The sequence below is a fragment of the Lolium perenne genome, chromosome 4, assembly GCF_019359855.2.
Source record: "Lolium perenne isolate Kyuss_39 chromosome 4, Kyuss_2.0, whole genome shotgun sequence".
Classification (NCBI taxonomy): Eukaryota; Viridiplantae; Streptophyta; class Magnoliopsida; order Poales; family Poaceae; genus Lolium; species Lolium perenne.
The window spans coordinates 306,453,858-306,470,454 of NC_067247.2; the positions used below are offsets into that span (position 1 = coordinate 306,453,858).

General features: G+C 45.1%; 1 protein-coding gene across 2 annotated transcripts; it reads right to left on the reverse strand.

The window, feature by feature from the left end:
• Positions 1–11,243: 11,243 nt before the first annotated feature.
• LOC139830680 (uncharacterized) lies at positions 11,244–16,095 on the reverse strand. Of its 2 annotated transcripts, none has more exons than XM_071819309.1 (3): positions 14,069–16,095; positions 11,677–12,567; positions 11,244–11,569 (listed from the first exon to the last, which is right to left on the reverse strand). In XM_071819309.1, exons 1-3 carry the CDS (start codon positions 14,103–14,105, stop codon positions 11,523–11,525), a joined length of 975 nt encoding a protein of 324 aa, XP_071675410.1. In that variant the 5' UTR covers positions 14,106–16,095; the 3' UTR covers positions 11,244–11,522. The 2 variants fall into 2 exon arrangements, with proteins under 2 accessions (XP_071675410.1, XP_071675411.1); XM_071819310.1 differs by having other exon boundaries at positions 11,246–11,569; positions 15,806–16,095.
• Positions 16,096–16,597: the final 502 nt, after the last annotated feature.

Consider the following 16,597-nt stretch of genomic DNA (forward strand, 5'->3'; position numbering starts at 1 on the left):
ATGTACTTCTGTTTTATCAAATTCTGCCAAGGACCTGACCCATTCTCTAGTTTCCACCACCAGTTGCACATTAAACCGATATTAAACTTGTACAAATTTTTAATTCCCAAACCATATTTTTTCTTGGGTTTACAAATCCACTTCCACTTGATAAAATGATATTTCTTTTTATCAGCACTCCCATCCCAGAAAAAAGGTCTAATGGGCTTGTCCATCTGTTCAATGTTTGACTTATGCAACAGTCTCATAGACATCTGATAAACAGCCACACTTGACAAGCATGCATCAATTTTTACCACTCTCCCACCAATAGACATGGCATTTCCCATCCAGCCACCCATTTTCTACTTTGTTTTCTCCCCAAGAAAACTCATCTAGCAACTGTTGGTCTCCTTGCACACACTGGAGTGCCCAAATATTTTATAGGCCAACTTCCTTGCTGACAGTTAAATAAAGAGGCAAAATTCTGTGCTTTTGAATCATCATCCAGTATCATCATGACCTCACTCTTCTCAAAATTAATTTTCAAACCAAACATAGTTTCAAAAATTTACAGAATAAGTTTCCAATTACAGCTTGTTCTTCACTATCTTGAATGAGGAGTATAGTATCATCAACATATTGAAGCACATCAACTCAATTTTATATCAGATTACTGGCCAGACCTGTGATGAGTCCATTCAATTGTGCCAATGACACCTTTTTGGACAAACTGTTGGCAGCCATATTGAAAAGAAAGGGGGCAAAAGGATCACCTTGCCTAACTCCCTTGCAACTAGCAAAATATGGACCAATTTTATCATTCACTTTCACACTCAGAGTGCCATTGGTCACCATATTTTTGATCCAGACAAGCCAGCTATCACTGAAACCTTTCTAGGAGCAGCAGTCAAACAAGAAATTCCAATTGACTTTGTCATATGCATTTTCAAAATCAATCTTCAGAACAACCCCTTGTTGTTTCCTAAATTTGCTTTCTCTCAGAACTTCATGGAGCAACATAACCCCATCAGTGATGTATCTCTCTTTAATAAATGTTGTTTGACATTGAGACAACAATTTTCCATAACTGGTGCAGCTCTGACAGTAAGTGTTTTGGTGAAAATTTTGAACAACACTTGCAATAGACAGATAGGGCTGAACTTTTGAATTCTGTCAGCATCATCTCCTTTTGGAATCAAGGTAATAATATCATAATTAATTTTTGCAGGATCAATCTTGTGATCATACAAATCATCAAAAACAGCCATAAGATCTTTTTTGATTATCTCCCAACACACTTAGTAAAATTCAATAGGAATCCCATCCCTGCTGCTTTGCTTTTTTCCATCTGATCAACAACATTCTTGACCTCCTCCTCTGTAAATCTTCTCCTCACTGCTCCACACATCACCACTCAACCTAACCCCTCTATCCTCTACAGGGCCAAAAAGATTTTTATAGAACTCTGTAGCATGATTCAAAAGATCTTCATCGCCCTGAACCACAGAATCCCCATGTTTCAGAGAGAAAATAGTGGATTTCCTTTTGCAACCATTTGTCATCCTGTGGAAATAAGTTGTGTTGCTATCTCCCTACAACAACCAATTGCCTTTTGCCCTCTGGCGCCAGAAGCACTCCTCTTTGTCAAGAATATCAAGTAGTTCTTGTTGAAGCTCTGCCTTTTTTAGATATCAGTAACAGGCAAAGGAGAACACTCCTCACTCATCTCCAAATCAGCAAGAGCTTGAGATATTTCACTCTTCCTTTTTTTATTTCTTCCCCTCAAATTATATCCCCAACCTTTCAAACTGTTTTTAACATTCTTTAATTTTTTCTGCAATCTTTTCAGAATGTTATTTGCACTGACATTTTGCTGCCAAGCTCTATCAACTCTGGCAAGAAAATCTTCCTCCTTTATTCAACTTTTTTCAAATATGAACTCATATTTCTTCTTAGGCTTATTCTCCATGGTATCAAGAATCAGGGAATTATGAACGGCAATAGCAAGTTAGCAACTAGGCAGCCTAAACTTTGTCCTTCGGAAAAATTCTGGATTCTGAAGATGAAATAGTGACCCTAGCCAGCACACCCCCTCCAGCACATTCAGTTATGCAGCGTTTACGCCGTGACTGAACGAGGCATGCATGGTTGACTAACCATAGATACCATATCATGGGAGTGATCTGGTCACGGCGGCTGCTCTCAACCCTTAAAGCCATCCCCGGATCCTGTCAAAGTCTGAAAATGCAAGGCGAGGATCAGTGTAGGATCTCCTAGACGTCGGTTATTGGGCAGTGGCTTCAGACAAATGAACACACGGTATGCAAATTACACGTCAAGTCCATTTGCTGGAGTAAAGTTAAACACACAAATTACTGATCTCGCCCATCACACTTTGCCTCGTGTTGAATATGATACTAAGAGAAATACCCTCACATTACTTGCCGTTAAACCACGGCAGCCATTAGACTAAGAACTCAATGTCTTAGTACCACAAATTACATGTCTCGGCGGCTCCTCTCAGCACTCGATGCCGTCCTCGGCTGCGCCTGCTGATGAGGTTTTCCTGTCAAAGTCTGAAAATTCAAGGCAAAGATCGCTGCGTGATCTCCTAGACGTCGGTTATTGTCCAGTGGCTTCAGACGCATCACCACGCGGTACGCAAACTACACGTGAGGTCCTTTTATTGGAGTGATGAAGTTAGTCTTGGCCAGATCTTGGAGGAACGTGCAACACACATATTATTGATCTTGGCCTGTCGGCTGTCACGCGTCGCCTCGTGCTGAATAGGATACTATAAGCTTATTAATCCCACATCGTTTGTCCTTAAACCCTGTGGCTATTAAACTAAGGATTCTGTGTCACGGTAACTTGGAATAGACATAACTGAAAATCCATGTCCAGGCCAGATCTTGGAGTGATGAACTTAGTCCTGGCCCGATCTTGCCGCAATGAGCAACGCACTAATTATTGATCTCGCCTGTCTGCCTGTCACGCGTCGCCTCGTGCTGAATATGATACTATAAGCGAAACCCCGCATCACTTGTTGTTAAACCGCTGTAGCTATTAAACTAAGGATCCTATGTCAAGGTAATTTGGAACAGACAAAACTGTTTGGAGCATCACAGAACCCGCAAGCACGTTTAATTCGATGGTCACGGAGGAGCTAAGAGCTAAGAGGTAAGAGCTACTGGTATTTAAGACCGTCAGAGAAAATTACCCATGAACTGATGTTACCGGTATCTACATCATAAGGCGGCAGTGACGTGCAAGTGTGCAACTAGCAGTTCAGTACCGGCTATAAGAAAATGGAAGTTGCCAAAGCATGATACAAGCTTGCAACTGAATGAGCTCGACATGATGGACTGAATGGGTCCAGACTCCTGACGGCTCTTGTGACAGACATCAACTATTCTATGCAATGCAGCCACCGGGACACCACCTGCCAAATAGCTAAAAGCTGTTACGACAATCCTTCCAGAAATTGCAGCACTTGACAAAATCCTTCAGGTCATATCTCTTCCGATATCCACGCAAAAGGCGATCTCTTCAGATAAGGCGGAGGAACAGAACGTTGCCCACATATACCTGTCAGGTAGTCCATTTGAAGGTATAGCGATTGATATATTGGATTTAAATACCACCAATTATTGTTATCAGGGTCATCTCAGGATCATGAAATTTGGGCCTGAATTCCAATATAGCTCTCCACAACCACATAAATGGTAGCATTATATGGGTCTCTATTCCGGTATTCCCCACCAGGCCACCAGGCATTTGCATATACCCAGGATTCATCACAATGGATCATCAATGGGCCTGTGTGAAATAGTGAGACTGTATGAGTAGCGTGCCACCAAGGTATTGCTCCATTAGATGTTCTGGATAATTAACTGTTGGATGCGGTTCGTTCAGCAAGCATCTCGACATGGTAACATGTGCTTGATAATGATGGCATAGTGCTCTGTTTTATTCCAGGAGCATTGGTGTATTGGTTTCTGTTCATCCTGCTGTGTTATTGCTCCAGACAACTCAAGATTGATTTCCATTTTTTTTTCCATTCTCTCTGCCTGTTATGTGACAGAACTCCATGGTTTTTCCCGCCAAAACAGCTGTCAAGATCAATGCATTTCTAACGTGCAGCAGCTCTGGCCATTTTCAGAAAAGGAAACAGTAACAGGTTAGCCTGAATGATGAAATGCAACGACTGTTTCAGGTCCCAGTTTCCAGGCAGGCAGCTCTAAGCCATGATGCCGTCTTCATTGTGTTTCCTGAACCTGATGAAATACCATCCATAACCATGTCAGTGAACCTTCACTCACTGGATCATTTCTGACCTTGGGCTGAGGCCCATGAAGCAACCTGAAGTTACCGAATACTGTACAATTCTTCTACACCTGGTATGAGCATACTTGGTACGAGGAAAATGGATTCAAATCACCAAAATGAAAACCATATAAATCCAGTGACCAACTGGCCGGCGACCTTATCACGGTTCAGTCTGTTAATTAGCACAGGTTTCATGAAAAGAAAGCTCGACATATATGAACATTGTTTCACTATCCACTGCATTTCAGAATTTACACATGCTTGTGAATCCGATTGGTCGACAAACCAACCATCAATTAAGGCAGCTGATCCAGCCGTTAAAACCTAGCTAAGCATTTTGATGTTCCACGATCGCACATATTGTACATGAACATCTATCAAGGCCAACCTGTTTTAGTTACGTTCCCCTGTGGTGAGCTGAAATCCATTGTTAGTTCCGCACCGCCTTGCACGTCCGCCCTAGCTCAGCTCTCACCTGCCAGTAAATTGATAGCTTATTTTGAGGCTGATATTACCCCTTTCAGTTTGCAGTACTCAATGTCTTGACCTTACAATGTAAACATTAAGCAAGTATTTCTAATTTATACGAGAAGAAAATCACAAAATTTGCTTATTCTTTAAATAGCATATATGCATTGCAGAATTGAGTGAACTAGATAGGAACAAAAACATAAATGAATAATTCGATGAACTAAAAATAAACTAAGAAAGTTTATGAAACAGAACAGGCAACAGGTTCAACATGTATATTTCAGGTTACCCATGAAGTAACCTGAAATTACTGCAGGATTTTAGATTTAATATGAGCAAATTGTGAGTATAAAGAAAACAAATCAGAATCATCAGAATGGAAATCATACTCCCAATATAGTGATAAACTGGCTGGATTCATGTTTGGTTCATTAGCACAGATTTGAGTGAAACAAATCTCAACATATTTGAACACAGTTGCTTGTGAACCTGATTGTTCGACCAGCTAATCATCAGATCAATCAGCTAAGTATTTTGGTGTTGAGCAATCACACACATTGTTAGTGAACATCTATCAAGACTGTGATGTGGTAAACCATTGGGGACAAAAGCGTACAATATTAGTTACAAGTAATCGGGATGCAAAACAAATACTTGACTGGGAAAGAACATCGAGACAAAAAATATCGATAAAAACATTGACACAATTTTGTATTGCGCAAAGTAACAGCACCCCGTTCAACAATTATCCACTATAGTAAACTATTACTACCCAACTTGCTTGGGAAAAAGGCTTTGATTTTGTTATTGTTTGTTCAGTAAACTATTACTACCCACGGCTTCACATGATTGATCAGAAGTTCAACACCAAATGCCATGATGTCCACCTCCCTGGCGGCTGGCACCTCACCGCACGGATGATCCCGGTGACGGTCGTGCCACGGAAAGGGCCGGTGCCAAGAGATCCAACAATGGCGGGCTCTCCTCCCGCTACATCCGCGGCACGACCCTGCCTACGCCCCAAACTTGGGGTGTGGGACATGTTCCCTGAGCGGTTCTCTAGGACTTCGTGCGAACGCTAGGTGGCCTGCTCCCGTGCCAGCACCTGAACCTCCTGCGCCCCAGCCGCACTGGCCATGGCCGCGGCGACGAGGAGGAGTAGGTGACACCGACGCAAACCCTACTTTTAGCAGTATTAGAGACGGGCTTTTGCTTCGGTGTCCCCCCTTTTCAAATTTTGGCTTCCTGTGGACGGTCAGGCTTCCGATACCCTTTCATGGGCTAACTTATCCCTTCAAATTTAGTGGTTGAGAGGGGGAGGGGGGACACCGTCACTGTCAGGTCGAGCTTTGCAGCAATATGACCCGAGCATGAACTCAGCAACTGTAAATCCATGTTCGGTTTGGTTTCTAGCTTTGTCGCCTTCATTTTCCCTTGACATGAGATGTGTCTCTTTGTTCCCTTGTTCCTTGGAATCGAAGTGTCCTATTTCGGTGGGCATAAAAATTAGACAGTGTGTGCATATGGTACTGAAACATCAACTGTGCTAAACTAGTGATTAATTAGGATATAGAAGCTAATGTCGCCTAGAAAGGCCGAACCTAGTCGATTTTTTAGCATACCATATGCACTAGCATCACCGGTATATATCACATCACATATATTTGTGCAGAGATAGAGGGGGCCTGGTGGCCGTCCAAATTTATCCTTACAGTACTTAAGTTCTAGCGTCTGTGCCACGTTGTATCACCGATCGTCTTCACAGACCTTATTAGATTGTCACCAGCCATTAGGCATTAGCTACCACAGAACACTGTCTGTTTCAGATCATTTGTCGCTCTAGAACTTTTCCAGACAGCACTGCTCCATTGAGTTGAATGTAAATTAACAACCAGAACGTGCTGCGCCATGTATTTTATTTCCTCGACTGTACCGATGAATTCGGGTCAAAATGATTCCAGACGATGACACAAGTGGTGGTTCCCATGGGATTTTTATGATTACTTGAAATGATTTGAAAACTGGATGATTCCAAGACAGAGACCTATAGTACTAGAAGGCTGGCAGCTAGGAGACAACTGAAGTGACTGAGCTCCACAAGAAACCATTGCTTGAATGATCGATTAAGCTATCTAATAAGCTATTGGAGACACATAGAAACAAATCCACCTCAGCACTTATCTTGAACTGCAGCACTAGTGGCGTGCGTTTACTTTCTAATACTAAACATTACCATTTACTAGAGGAATTCAGGTATTAATTCTGATGGAGACGAGAGCTGTAGTACACTAGTGGTACGTGTGCAGGTGATGGCGAGGTGGTGGTGTGTGTGGCCAACCTGATGTCCCATGGGAGCAAGGCAAGGGAGGCTTTCGCTGGTCCACAAGCGATCTAGTCCTCGCATAATTTCTCGCGTCTAGTGAAGAGGGTTTCGTACAATGTGTCACTTTGTTTTCCCTCCTGCTCCATCGTGTCCATGTAATAATCACCGTGTTCAATGATTTTGTGGTTGGATATATATCCCGACAGTGGCGCGAATACGTTTTGTAATGATGTGATAAGCTCAATTGTGCAAATGATTTTTTTTGTTGATAACGCGATTCATGTAGTTGTTGGAATTATTCTTAAACGATTGTTCTTCATCTTGTATGTCACTGCTAAGAATAATTGCAAGGAATCTTCCCTTCAATTTTTTTTTTCGAGTGTGTTCCCTTCAAATTCTAGATGGGAGAAAGCAGATAATCTATTTCTTGACGAATACAAATGATGACTAGCAATGACAGGCACAACCAAAGTCCTCCATGGTCTTGCCATTGTGATCCAAGTGCCATGATTCTGACGCCTCTGTAACTCACCTCACTTGTTTTAGTGGAGAAGTCAATCACCCTCGTTTTTGGTCTATCTCCTCCTTGAGTTTTGAGCATGGCATGATGATAAGAAGGGGCTTTTCATGTTAATTCACTAGGATCATCTAGGGTAGATCTAATGCGGGTAAAATTGTATCTGTAAAAGATCTAACTGTGTACTGAGAGAGAGAGAGAGATAGATCGAGAGAGAGCAGATGGTTTACCTTCTCCCTTAGAGGATGAACCGTCGGACGCCGACATGGTGGCGGCGGCGGATGGAGTGAGCGTGCGGTGGCGACGGTGGTGGTGCTTCCCGTGAGCACTGCGCTAGCCCTAAATCGGTAGGGGATGTCAGTGGGGTGACTGGCGGCGCGGACGAACCTTGTACTGCGAGCCTCGGCCCCCACCTCTTTATGTAGCGCAGGTCACAGGGGCCCACCGACCAGAGATGCGGTTGGGCGCCCCCGATCAGGGCGCGGACGAGGTCAAGGACTCGTTATCGATCCGTTGGGATCGATCACGTGGAGATCAGCCTAACATTCTCCCCCTTGATCTCAAATTTTCTTTTAACTTTATACTTTCACTTTATTCGTTCCATTTTGGATCAGTCATAGGGCATGTTTCATCGTCACAGCTCTATTGCTGATAGAATCAGAGAGCCACAATACAATTCTCTGTTTTGAAACAAATTCTTTTACTTTTGGGCCTCTTATGATCCAGGATAGGTAAGACTTTCCCTTAAACCCATGCCGGCTACGTGCTCCTTGAACACGCTGGGTGGTAAGCCTTTCGTTAGCGGATCCGCAAGCATATCTTTTGTCCTTATATGCTCGAGACTTATTGTTTGATCCTAGACGTTGTGTTTCACAACATAATACTTAACCTCAATCGGTTTCGTAGCTGTACTCGACTTGTTGTTGTGAGCATAAAATACTGCAGGCTCATTGTCGCAGTACATCTTTAGTGGTTTGTCAATACAATCTACCACTTTCAAGTCGGGTATAAATTTCTTTAACCATAATGCCTGCTCCGTGGCTTCATAACATGCTATAAATTCTGCATACATCGTGGATGATGTAACTATCGTCTGTTTGGAGCTTCTCCACGAAATAGCTCCCCCTGCGAGGGTGAATACATATCCAGATGTGGATTTTCTATCATCTTTATCCCCCGCAAAATATGCATCTGAATACCCTCTTATTTCTAGGGAATCAGATCTTCTGTATGTTAGCATGTAGTTCTTTGTGCCTTTTACATAACGCAATGCCTTATTTACCATTTTCCAGTGTTCAAAACCTGGATTTTCTTGATATCTACCAAGTACTCCGGTGATAAAAGCTAAGTCAGGGCGAGTGCACACTTGTGCATACTGTAGGCTTCCAATAGCCGGAGCATATGGAACCGCTTTCATTTGATCGAGCTCGTATTGATTTTGGGGACTTTGATGTTTCCCAAAATTGTCGCCCTTGACTATAGCGGCAGGTGTGGCACTGCACTTATGCATATTATACTTACTTAGAATCCTTTCTAAATAAGCCTTTTGCGATAGTCCTAATACTCCATTGTTTCTATCTCGGTGAATTTCTATGCCCAAAACATATGACGCTTCACCAAGATCTTTCATATCAAAATTTGAGGACAAGAACTTCTTTGTCTCTTGCAGTAGACTAACATCCCTGCTGGCAAGCAGAATATCATCCACATACAAGATTAGGAAAATATATTTCCCACTTTTAAACTTTGCATAAACGCAATTGTCCTCAATATTTTTCTTTAAATCCAAATCTCTTAATTGTTTCATTAAACTTTAGATACCACTGTCTGGAGGCTTGCTTTAATCCATAAATGGATTTCTTTAGGCGTCATCCCATTTATTCCTTGCCTTCCATGATAAAATCCTTGGGTTGTTTCATGTAGACATTTTCTTCTAAATCCGCGTTTAGAAATACCGTCTTTACATCCATTTGATGCAACTCTAAATCAAAATGTGCAACTAGTGCCATGATGATTCTGAAGGAATCCTTACATGAGACCGGAGAAAATGTCTCATTGTAATTTATCCCTTCTCTTTGTGTAAATCTTTTTGCCACAAGTCGTGCTTTATACTTTTCAACATTCCCATTGGAGTCATATTTGATTTTGTAGACCCATTTGCAGCATACTGTTTTGGCTCCTTTAGGAATATTCTCTAAGTCTCAAACATGGTTGGCACTCATCGATCTCATTTCGTCTTCCATGGCCTCCACCCACTTTGATGAATATGGGCTTCTCATGGCATCTTCATATGAAGTGGGATCACCTTCCATATGAACTGTGTTGTAAACTTTGTAATCAGTCGAAATGGCTGATTTTCTAGCTCTTGTAGACCTTCTAGGGGCCTCAATCTCTGGAGCATTCTGTTCCTCAAGTTGTGGCTCAGCTTCTGGAGGTGGCTGTTGTTGCTCCCTTTCATGCTCAACAAATGGTTCATTCGGCTCCTGACGGACAGGTTCCGAATTTTTACTCGTCGTTGTCATGGGTGGAGTCACAACAGGCTCTTGCACCACAATCGCAGGGATCGTCGGTACAGGTGCACATGGTAGCGCAAAAAATGGCTCCTGAATCATTGGATTAGGTGCATGCACCCTCTTCTCCTCAAGATCAATTTTCCGAGCTACCATGCTCCCCCTCATCATTTCGTCCTCTAATTAAGAAGACAGCATGTCTTGTTTCCACAAACTTTGTGTATTTCTCTGGACAGTAGAAACGATAACCTTTTGACTTTTCAGGATAGCCAATAAAATGGCAGCTGACTGTTTTGGTATCTAACTTTGCGATATTTGGATTGAATACTTTGGCCTCAGCAGGGCTCCCCCACACTTTCAGGTGGTTTAGAGAAGGCACTCTCCCTGTCCATAGCTTATACGGAGTTTTGGGCACCGATTTGCTTGGTACTCTGTTTAGAATGTGAATAGCGGTTTTTAACGCCTCAATCCACAATCCCAATGGTAGGGTGGAATAGCTCATCATACTGCGCACCATATCCATGAGGGTACGGTTGCGCCTTTCAGCTACCCCATTCTGCTGAGGTTCGCCCGGCATCAAGTACTGGGCGACTATTCTAGTCTCCTGTAGGAACCTTGCAAAAGGTCCAGGGACTTGGCCATATGGAGTATGTCGATCGTAGTACTCCCCTCCACGATCAGACCTGACTATCTTTATTCTTTTATCATGCTGATTTTCAACTTCAGCTTTGAATATTTTGAATTTATCCAACGCTTCTGTTCTTTCTTTTATTGGATAAATATAACCATATCGGGAGTAATCATCCATGAATGTTATGAACGAATCATAGCCATCAACACTTTTCACAGGAATTGGTCCACATATATCGGTGTGAATTATTTCTAGTGTTGTTGTGCTTCGATTTGCACCATTTTTAATTTGCTTTACAAATTTTCCTTTAATGCAATCGACACATTGTTCTATGTCTGAGAATTCTAATGGAGGAAGAATATCGAGTCTTTCTATTCTCTCCCTCGAAATATGGCCTAGGCAACAATACCATAATTTCAATGATTCATCAGTTCTTTTCTTGTCTTTCCTTCTTTTTCCGACGAGGGTATTTGTTCATTCACTTTACACACAGACAATACTTTTTCACGCAAGGCCAATAAATAAAGCTCATCATGGAGTAAAGCAACCCCAACATAAGAATTATTACACCATATGGCACATTTACCATATCCAAAATAACATTCATAACTGTCTTTATCTAAGCGTGATACACTTATTAAATTTCTATGTATGGAAGGAACAAATAAGACATCTCTAAGCAGAATAGTCAAGCCATCAGCTAGCTCCAAGAGGACGTCGCCAACAGCTTCAACTTCTGCTTGAATTCCATTCGCGACTTCAATGCATCCTTCGCCTCTTTTCGTAGTCCTCGTCGAATGGAATCCCTGTAAAGAATTTGCAACATGAACAGTTGCACCTGAGTCAATTCACCAAGTAGATTTCGAAAACTGTGTATACAGGGATTCATTTACAAAGGAAACTAAATTGTTACCTTTCTTTGCCATTAATTCTTTCAGAAAAGCAGGGCAGTCTTTCTTGTAGTGCCCAGTCTTCTGACAGTGAAGACACTGATCTTTGTTCATTGGCAATGGCCTGTACTGGAACTTCTGATGCTGCATTGGGGCTTTTCCAGATGGCTTTGAAGGAGAGCCATTGTTGCTTTGTGTGAAGGGCCTTTTCTTATTGTCCTTCACATAATTTATGGAACCTCCATTCTGTGCCTTGAGTCTGTCCTCCTCTTGCACACACATGGCAATGGTCTTTTCAATGTCCCATTTTGCAGGGTTCATGTTGTAATTGACAACAAAGTTGTCAAACTGTTGTGGCAATGAAGCCATCACCAAGTGAACCAGAAGTGTAGGCTTCAGCTCCAGGTCAGCATCCATGGGCTTCAGCTTTGCAGCCAGGTTGCTCATCCTGAGGATGTGCTCCCTGATGCCATGTGCACCTCCAGTGTACTTTTCTGTCACCAGCTGCTTCAACAGCTGGGTAGCATATGTCTTTGAAGAACCAGTGAACTGGCTCTTTATCTTTTCTAAGTACTCCCCAACGGAAGCACACTCTACAATTGAGCCCACGATGGCGTTCTCAATTGTGTTCTTTATGAATGTCATGCACTTTTTATTGGCAGTCTGCCACTTTCTGTTCTCTAGGGTGTAGGACATCTCTACAGGAGCATGGTCCCTTTTCTTTTTAGCCCATGCATCATCAGTATCTGTGTCATCTCTGACAGGGTCAGCAGGCTTGATGGGTTGCGGTGTGTCAACCACCCAGTCCACCTCAGCACAGACAAAGGCGAAATCCACCTTCTTCCTCCATTCTGTGTAGTTATCCCCTCTAAGGGTGGGAACATCCTTGATGCAGCTCATCAAGTAGAACCCTCCTGAAAACCACAAAGAAGTGAGAACAGTACAATTGCAAATTATAATCCAACGTTGGTCCGAATTAAAACATGCAACTGTGTTAATGCAAATAAAACTATATCACCGTTGGGCAGAAATAGAGATAAATGCACATATCATCATTGCAACAAAACCATGGTCATGTCATTAATAACGTTGGTCAAAAGATAACGGAACCATAATTGTCACAATAATCACTTTTATTCATACTTTCAAAATTAAATAGTCACTTTTGCATTTAAAATGCTCCTTTTACTATATGCAGCGGATACTGTGAATTTAAACTTTTAACTATTGAACTTTACAGAGGCATATCCTTTACTTTTTAATTTCTGAACAAATATTTCGTTGGTCATATTTATTCAGAAAAAACTAGACAAAATTTGGCCAAAAAAATGACCCAAAACTGCCTAAAATTGCCTCTGGAAATAATAAAACAGTAAAAAAAAACTGACTGTTACTGTACTCACGCGGCCCGCGGCCAACGCGGCCCGCTCGTACCGAGTGGCACGCAGCAGACGCGGCGCCCACGCGGCCGAGCGGCACGCAACAACGCGGCGCCCACGTGGCATGCCGAAGCGGCCTGCCAGCGGCCCGCACACTGTCCGACCACGTCTCCCACGCGGCCCAGCCAACGGAGCCCACGCGGAGAGGCAACGCGGCACCCTCCTGGCTGTCAGATCCATCCGACGGTCCTCCGCCACTTTCGGCCGGTATAAAATACCCCAAAACGGCCGGAAACCCTAACCCTAAAACATTTCCCTCCCGAGCCCCTTCTCTGGCTCCTCTGTGCTGTCCGGCGGCGGCGGCGGAGAGGATTTTCCTCCCGCTGGCTCGCTCCGCCCGGCGCTCTCTGACGACGACGACATCACACAGCCCCGCCCCGCTCGCCCCGCAGCAGTCTCCCGCCGCTGTGTGGTGGCGGCAGCTAGGCGACGCGCTGTTCGGCCCTTTCTTGCCCGAGGCAGGTGGTGGCGCCCCCTGGTTTTCTTGCCGGTGTGCGCGTTCACCCGAGGGTGAGCGCGCCGCCGTCAAGATGACCGGAGGCGGTGCCCTGTACTTTGCCGGCGACGTGAAGCACAGCAACACGGTAAGCACGGTAAGATCTTTTCTTTGCCCCCGGCCTGCATAGCAAGTGGGAGTAGCCCTTCTTCCCGATGCCTCGTCTTGCCGATGCGCATCGGGATCGAGAGGGGCGGCGCGGCCTTGCGGCGGCACGAACTTTGCCGGCGAGCCTGAGGGTCTCGGCCGGTTGCACTTTTCTTTGGTCGGAGGGATGCTAGGGTTTGCTTTTGATTTGTTTTCTACCCGAAAAACCATGAGATCTACGCACTTTAGTACAGCTCTGATACCAATGTTAATTCAGTAGGATCATCTAGGGTAGATCTAATGCGGGTAAAACTGTATCTATAAAAGATCTAACTGTGTACTGAGAGAGAGAGAGAGAGAGAGAGATAGATCGAGAGAGAGCAGATGGTTTACCTTCTCCCTTAGAGGATGAACCGTCGGACGCCGGCATGGTGGCGGCGGCGGATGGAGTGAGCGTGCGATGGCGACGGTGGTGGTGCTTCCCGTGAGCACTGCGTGGTAGGGGATGTCGGTGGGGTGACTGGCGGTGCGGACGAACCTCGTACTGCGAGCCCCGGCCCCCACCTCTTTATGTAGCGCAGGTCACAGGGGCCCACCAACCAGAGATGCGGTTGGACGCCCCCGATCAGGGCGCGGACGAGATCAAGGACTCGTTATCGATCCGTTGGGATCGATCACGTGGAGATCATCCTAAAATTTCAGTGTAAGATCTACATATAGAATGTTATCCAGCACAAAGGAGAGAAGAGAAGTGTGGCTGGAGGGTACTACGTCTAGCTCTGACCATTCTAGAATTCAGAAAAACTTGACAAGCTTATGGCACATCCAAGTCCCAGACAAACGAAAGATGTTCCTTTGGCGACTTGTGAAACAGTCACTGCTGACGGCAGATCTTCTCCATCGACGACACATTGCAGTGACGAGTACGTCTATCATCTGTGGAGCGGAGGACTCTTGGAGACACTCCCTCATTGACTGCAGTATGGCGCGCTGTGTATGTTGGGATTCGTCCACGGATCGTTCACATCAAAATAGACTACACACGCAAACACAAAATTATCGCCAAGGGTGCGTATCGCACCCTCTAATCCCTCTTTATTATTTCTGTTTTCTGTTTTCTCAACTCTCCTCTACACTGGTCCTCGTCCCACTATACGCTTGAGCACTCTGCGTTAAGACACACTCCTCCGTGCACGCACCAGCCCTCGGTGACACCCCGCACCGGACAACACTTCGACATAACACGCTTCAACTGCAACGGATCCTCACAGAGACAAGCACTTGGACACAACGACGACTCACAGACTCGACGACGACCGCACGTGTAGACGTGCACACACTTGACTCTTTGACTCATCGGACTCCTCCGAAGACGACCTTGACGAAAACCCGCGGACGATGATCTTGACGAGACTCCCAGTACCACACCTCGGCACCACCTCTCCCATCAACGATCATCCACCACCTCGCCTCGCCAACGACAACACCCTGTCGTCACCTCCTTGTCGCTCAACCAAGCGACGATCGCCCGCTGCCTCGCTGATGACAGCTTGCTCGCCGTCTCCACCCGGCCGCTCCGCCGAGCAATGGTCGTCCGCCCCGAGGCACTAGTAGGGTCGCCTCCCCGGGGCAAACGTAACTTCAAATCTTCGACCTCGCTCTAATACCAATCGAAACTAACCTTTACATGATAGACACAGCTCACGTACTAGTACTAATCTACTAACCCGTTTAGGACTCCTACTGACGCTGCATGCCCAAGCTGATTAGAAAAACTAATCACCTGTTTATGCTAAGCCAAACACTAACTAGAAAAGATTACGCTAACAGTGTATGGGCAATCACTGACGATGACATGGTAGAACATATGTGCCATGCACAGGAAGTTGAATCAAGGAATTGGCTATTCTCTATGATCGAGTCTCTACCTCACGATCAGCTTACACGGATATGTGTTACTCTCTAGGAAGTTTGGCATGCGAAGCGCAAGACGATCCATGAAGATATTTACCAAAGCCCTTTCAGCACTCACAGTTTTGTAGTAGAATCTTTCCTCGCTGAGCTAGAACGACAGGCAAAACCGAACTGAAGAACGAAGAAGGAAACTAGGGGTGCGATTTCAAGACGCACCTGGATTCCCCTGCCTGCTGGGCTGTCAAAACTGAATGTCGACGCTGCGTTGGCAAAAGGCAAAGCAGCAGGGGCGGTGGCAGTGGTTGCAAGTGACTACCTGGGTGCATCGGCGATGATCTACACTGGCCTGACTGAACCAGAAACTTTGGAGGCACTTGCTATTAGGGAGGGCCTAAATCTGGCGCAGGACCTGAACCTCTCGAGTATAGTTGTTGCGAGCAACTGTTTATCTGTCGCCAAATCCTTGAAGGAGGACAACCTCGGGAGGTACTGTCATATTATCTCCATCTCCATCTCCATCTCCATCTCCATCTCCACTACTTTAAAAGAGCGAGAGCGTCCCATCCAATACATCTGACCCGTACGATCAAAATATCTAACGTCTCACATTCCTCCCATCTTTGACGGGCGGACAACGTCTGCTCCGCCGGTCCGCCCACGCGCTAATTAAATATTCCTCACTAATAATCGCTGAACCGCATCGCTTTTGACATCGCCCACGACGCCCACTTCCGCAGAACGCCGACACGCAGCCCTCAGACATCCGCAACCCGCAGAATCTCCGAGCGCCAGCCCGCAATCCCCACCCTGACGCCGACGTCCCCAACCCGCAGCAGATGTCGCCGCCGCAATCTCCGAGCGCCACCGCCGCAATCCCCGCCCCCGACGCCCCGGACTCGCCCATTACCCCTCGCTCACGAGTCACGATCGCAGGTCAAGCCACCACTGCATCCGCCCTCCCCTCGAGGTCGCCCAACCACGCCTGCGCCGCCACCACGCACTAACTGC

Bases quoted from the DNA above. Each gene is read 5' to 3' on its own strand.
- LOC139830680 (XM_071819309.1), bottom strand. From the start codon at position 14,105: ATGCCGGCGTCCGACGGTTCATCCTCTAAGGGAGAAG. The intron at 12,568-14,068 runs GTAAACCATCTG...TGTGGTTTTCAG, and splicing joins TTCATCCTCTAAGGGAGAAG to GAGGGTTCTACTTGATGAGC. The intron at 11,570-11,676 runs GTAACAATTTAG...AATTCTTTACAG, and splicing joins AGAATTAATGGCAAAGAAAG to GGATTCCATTCGACGAGGAC.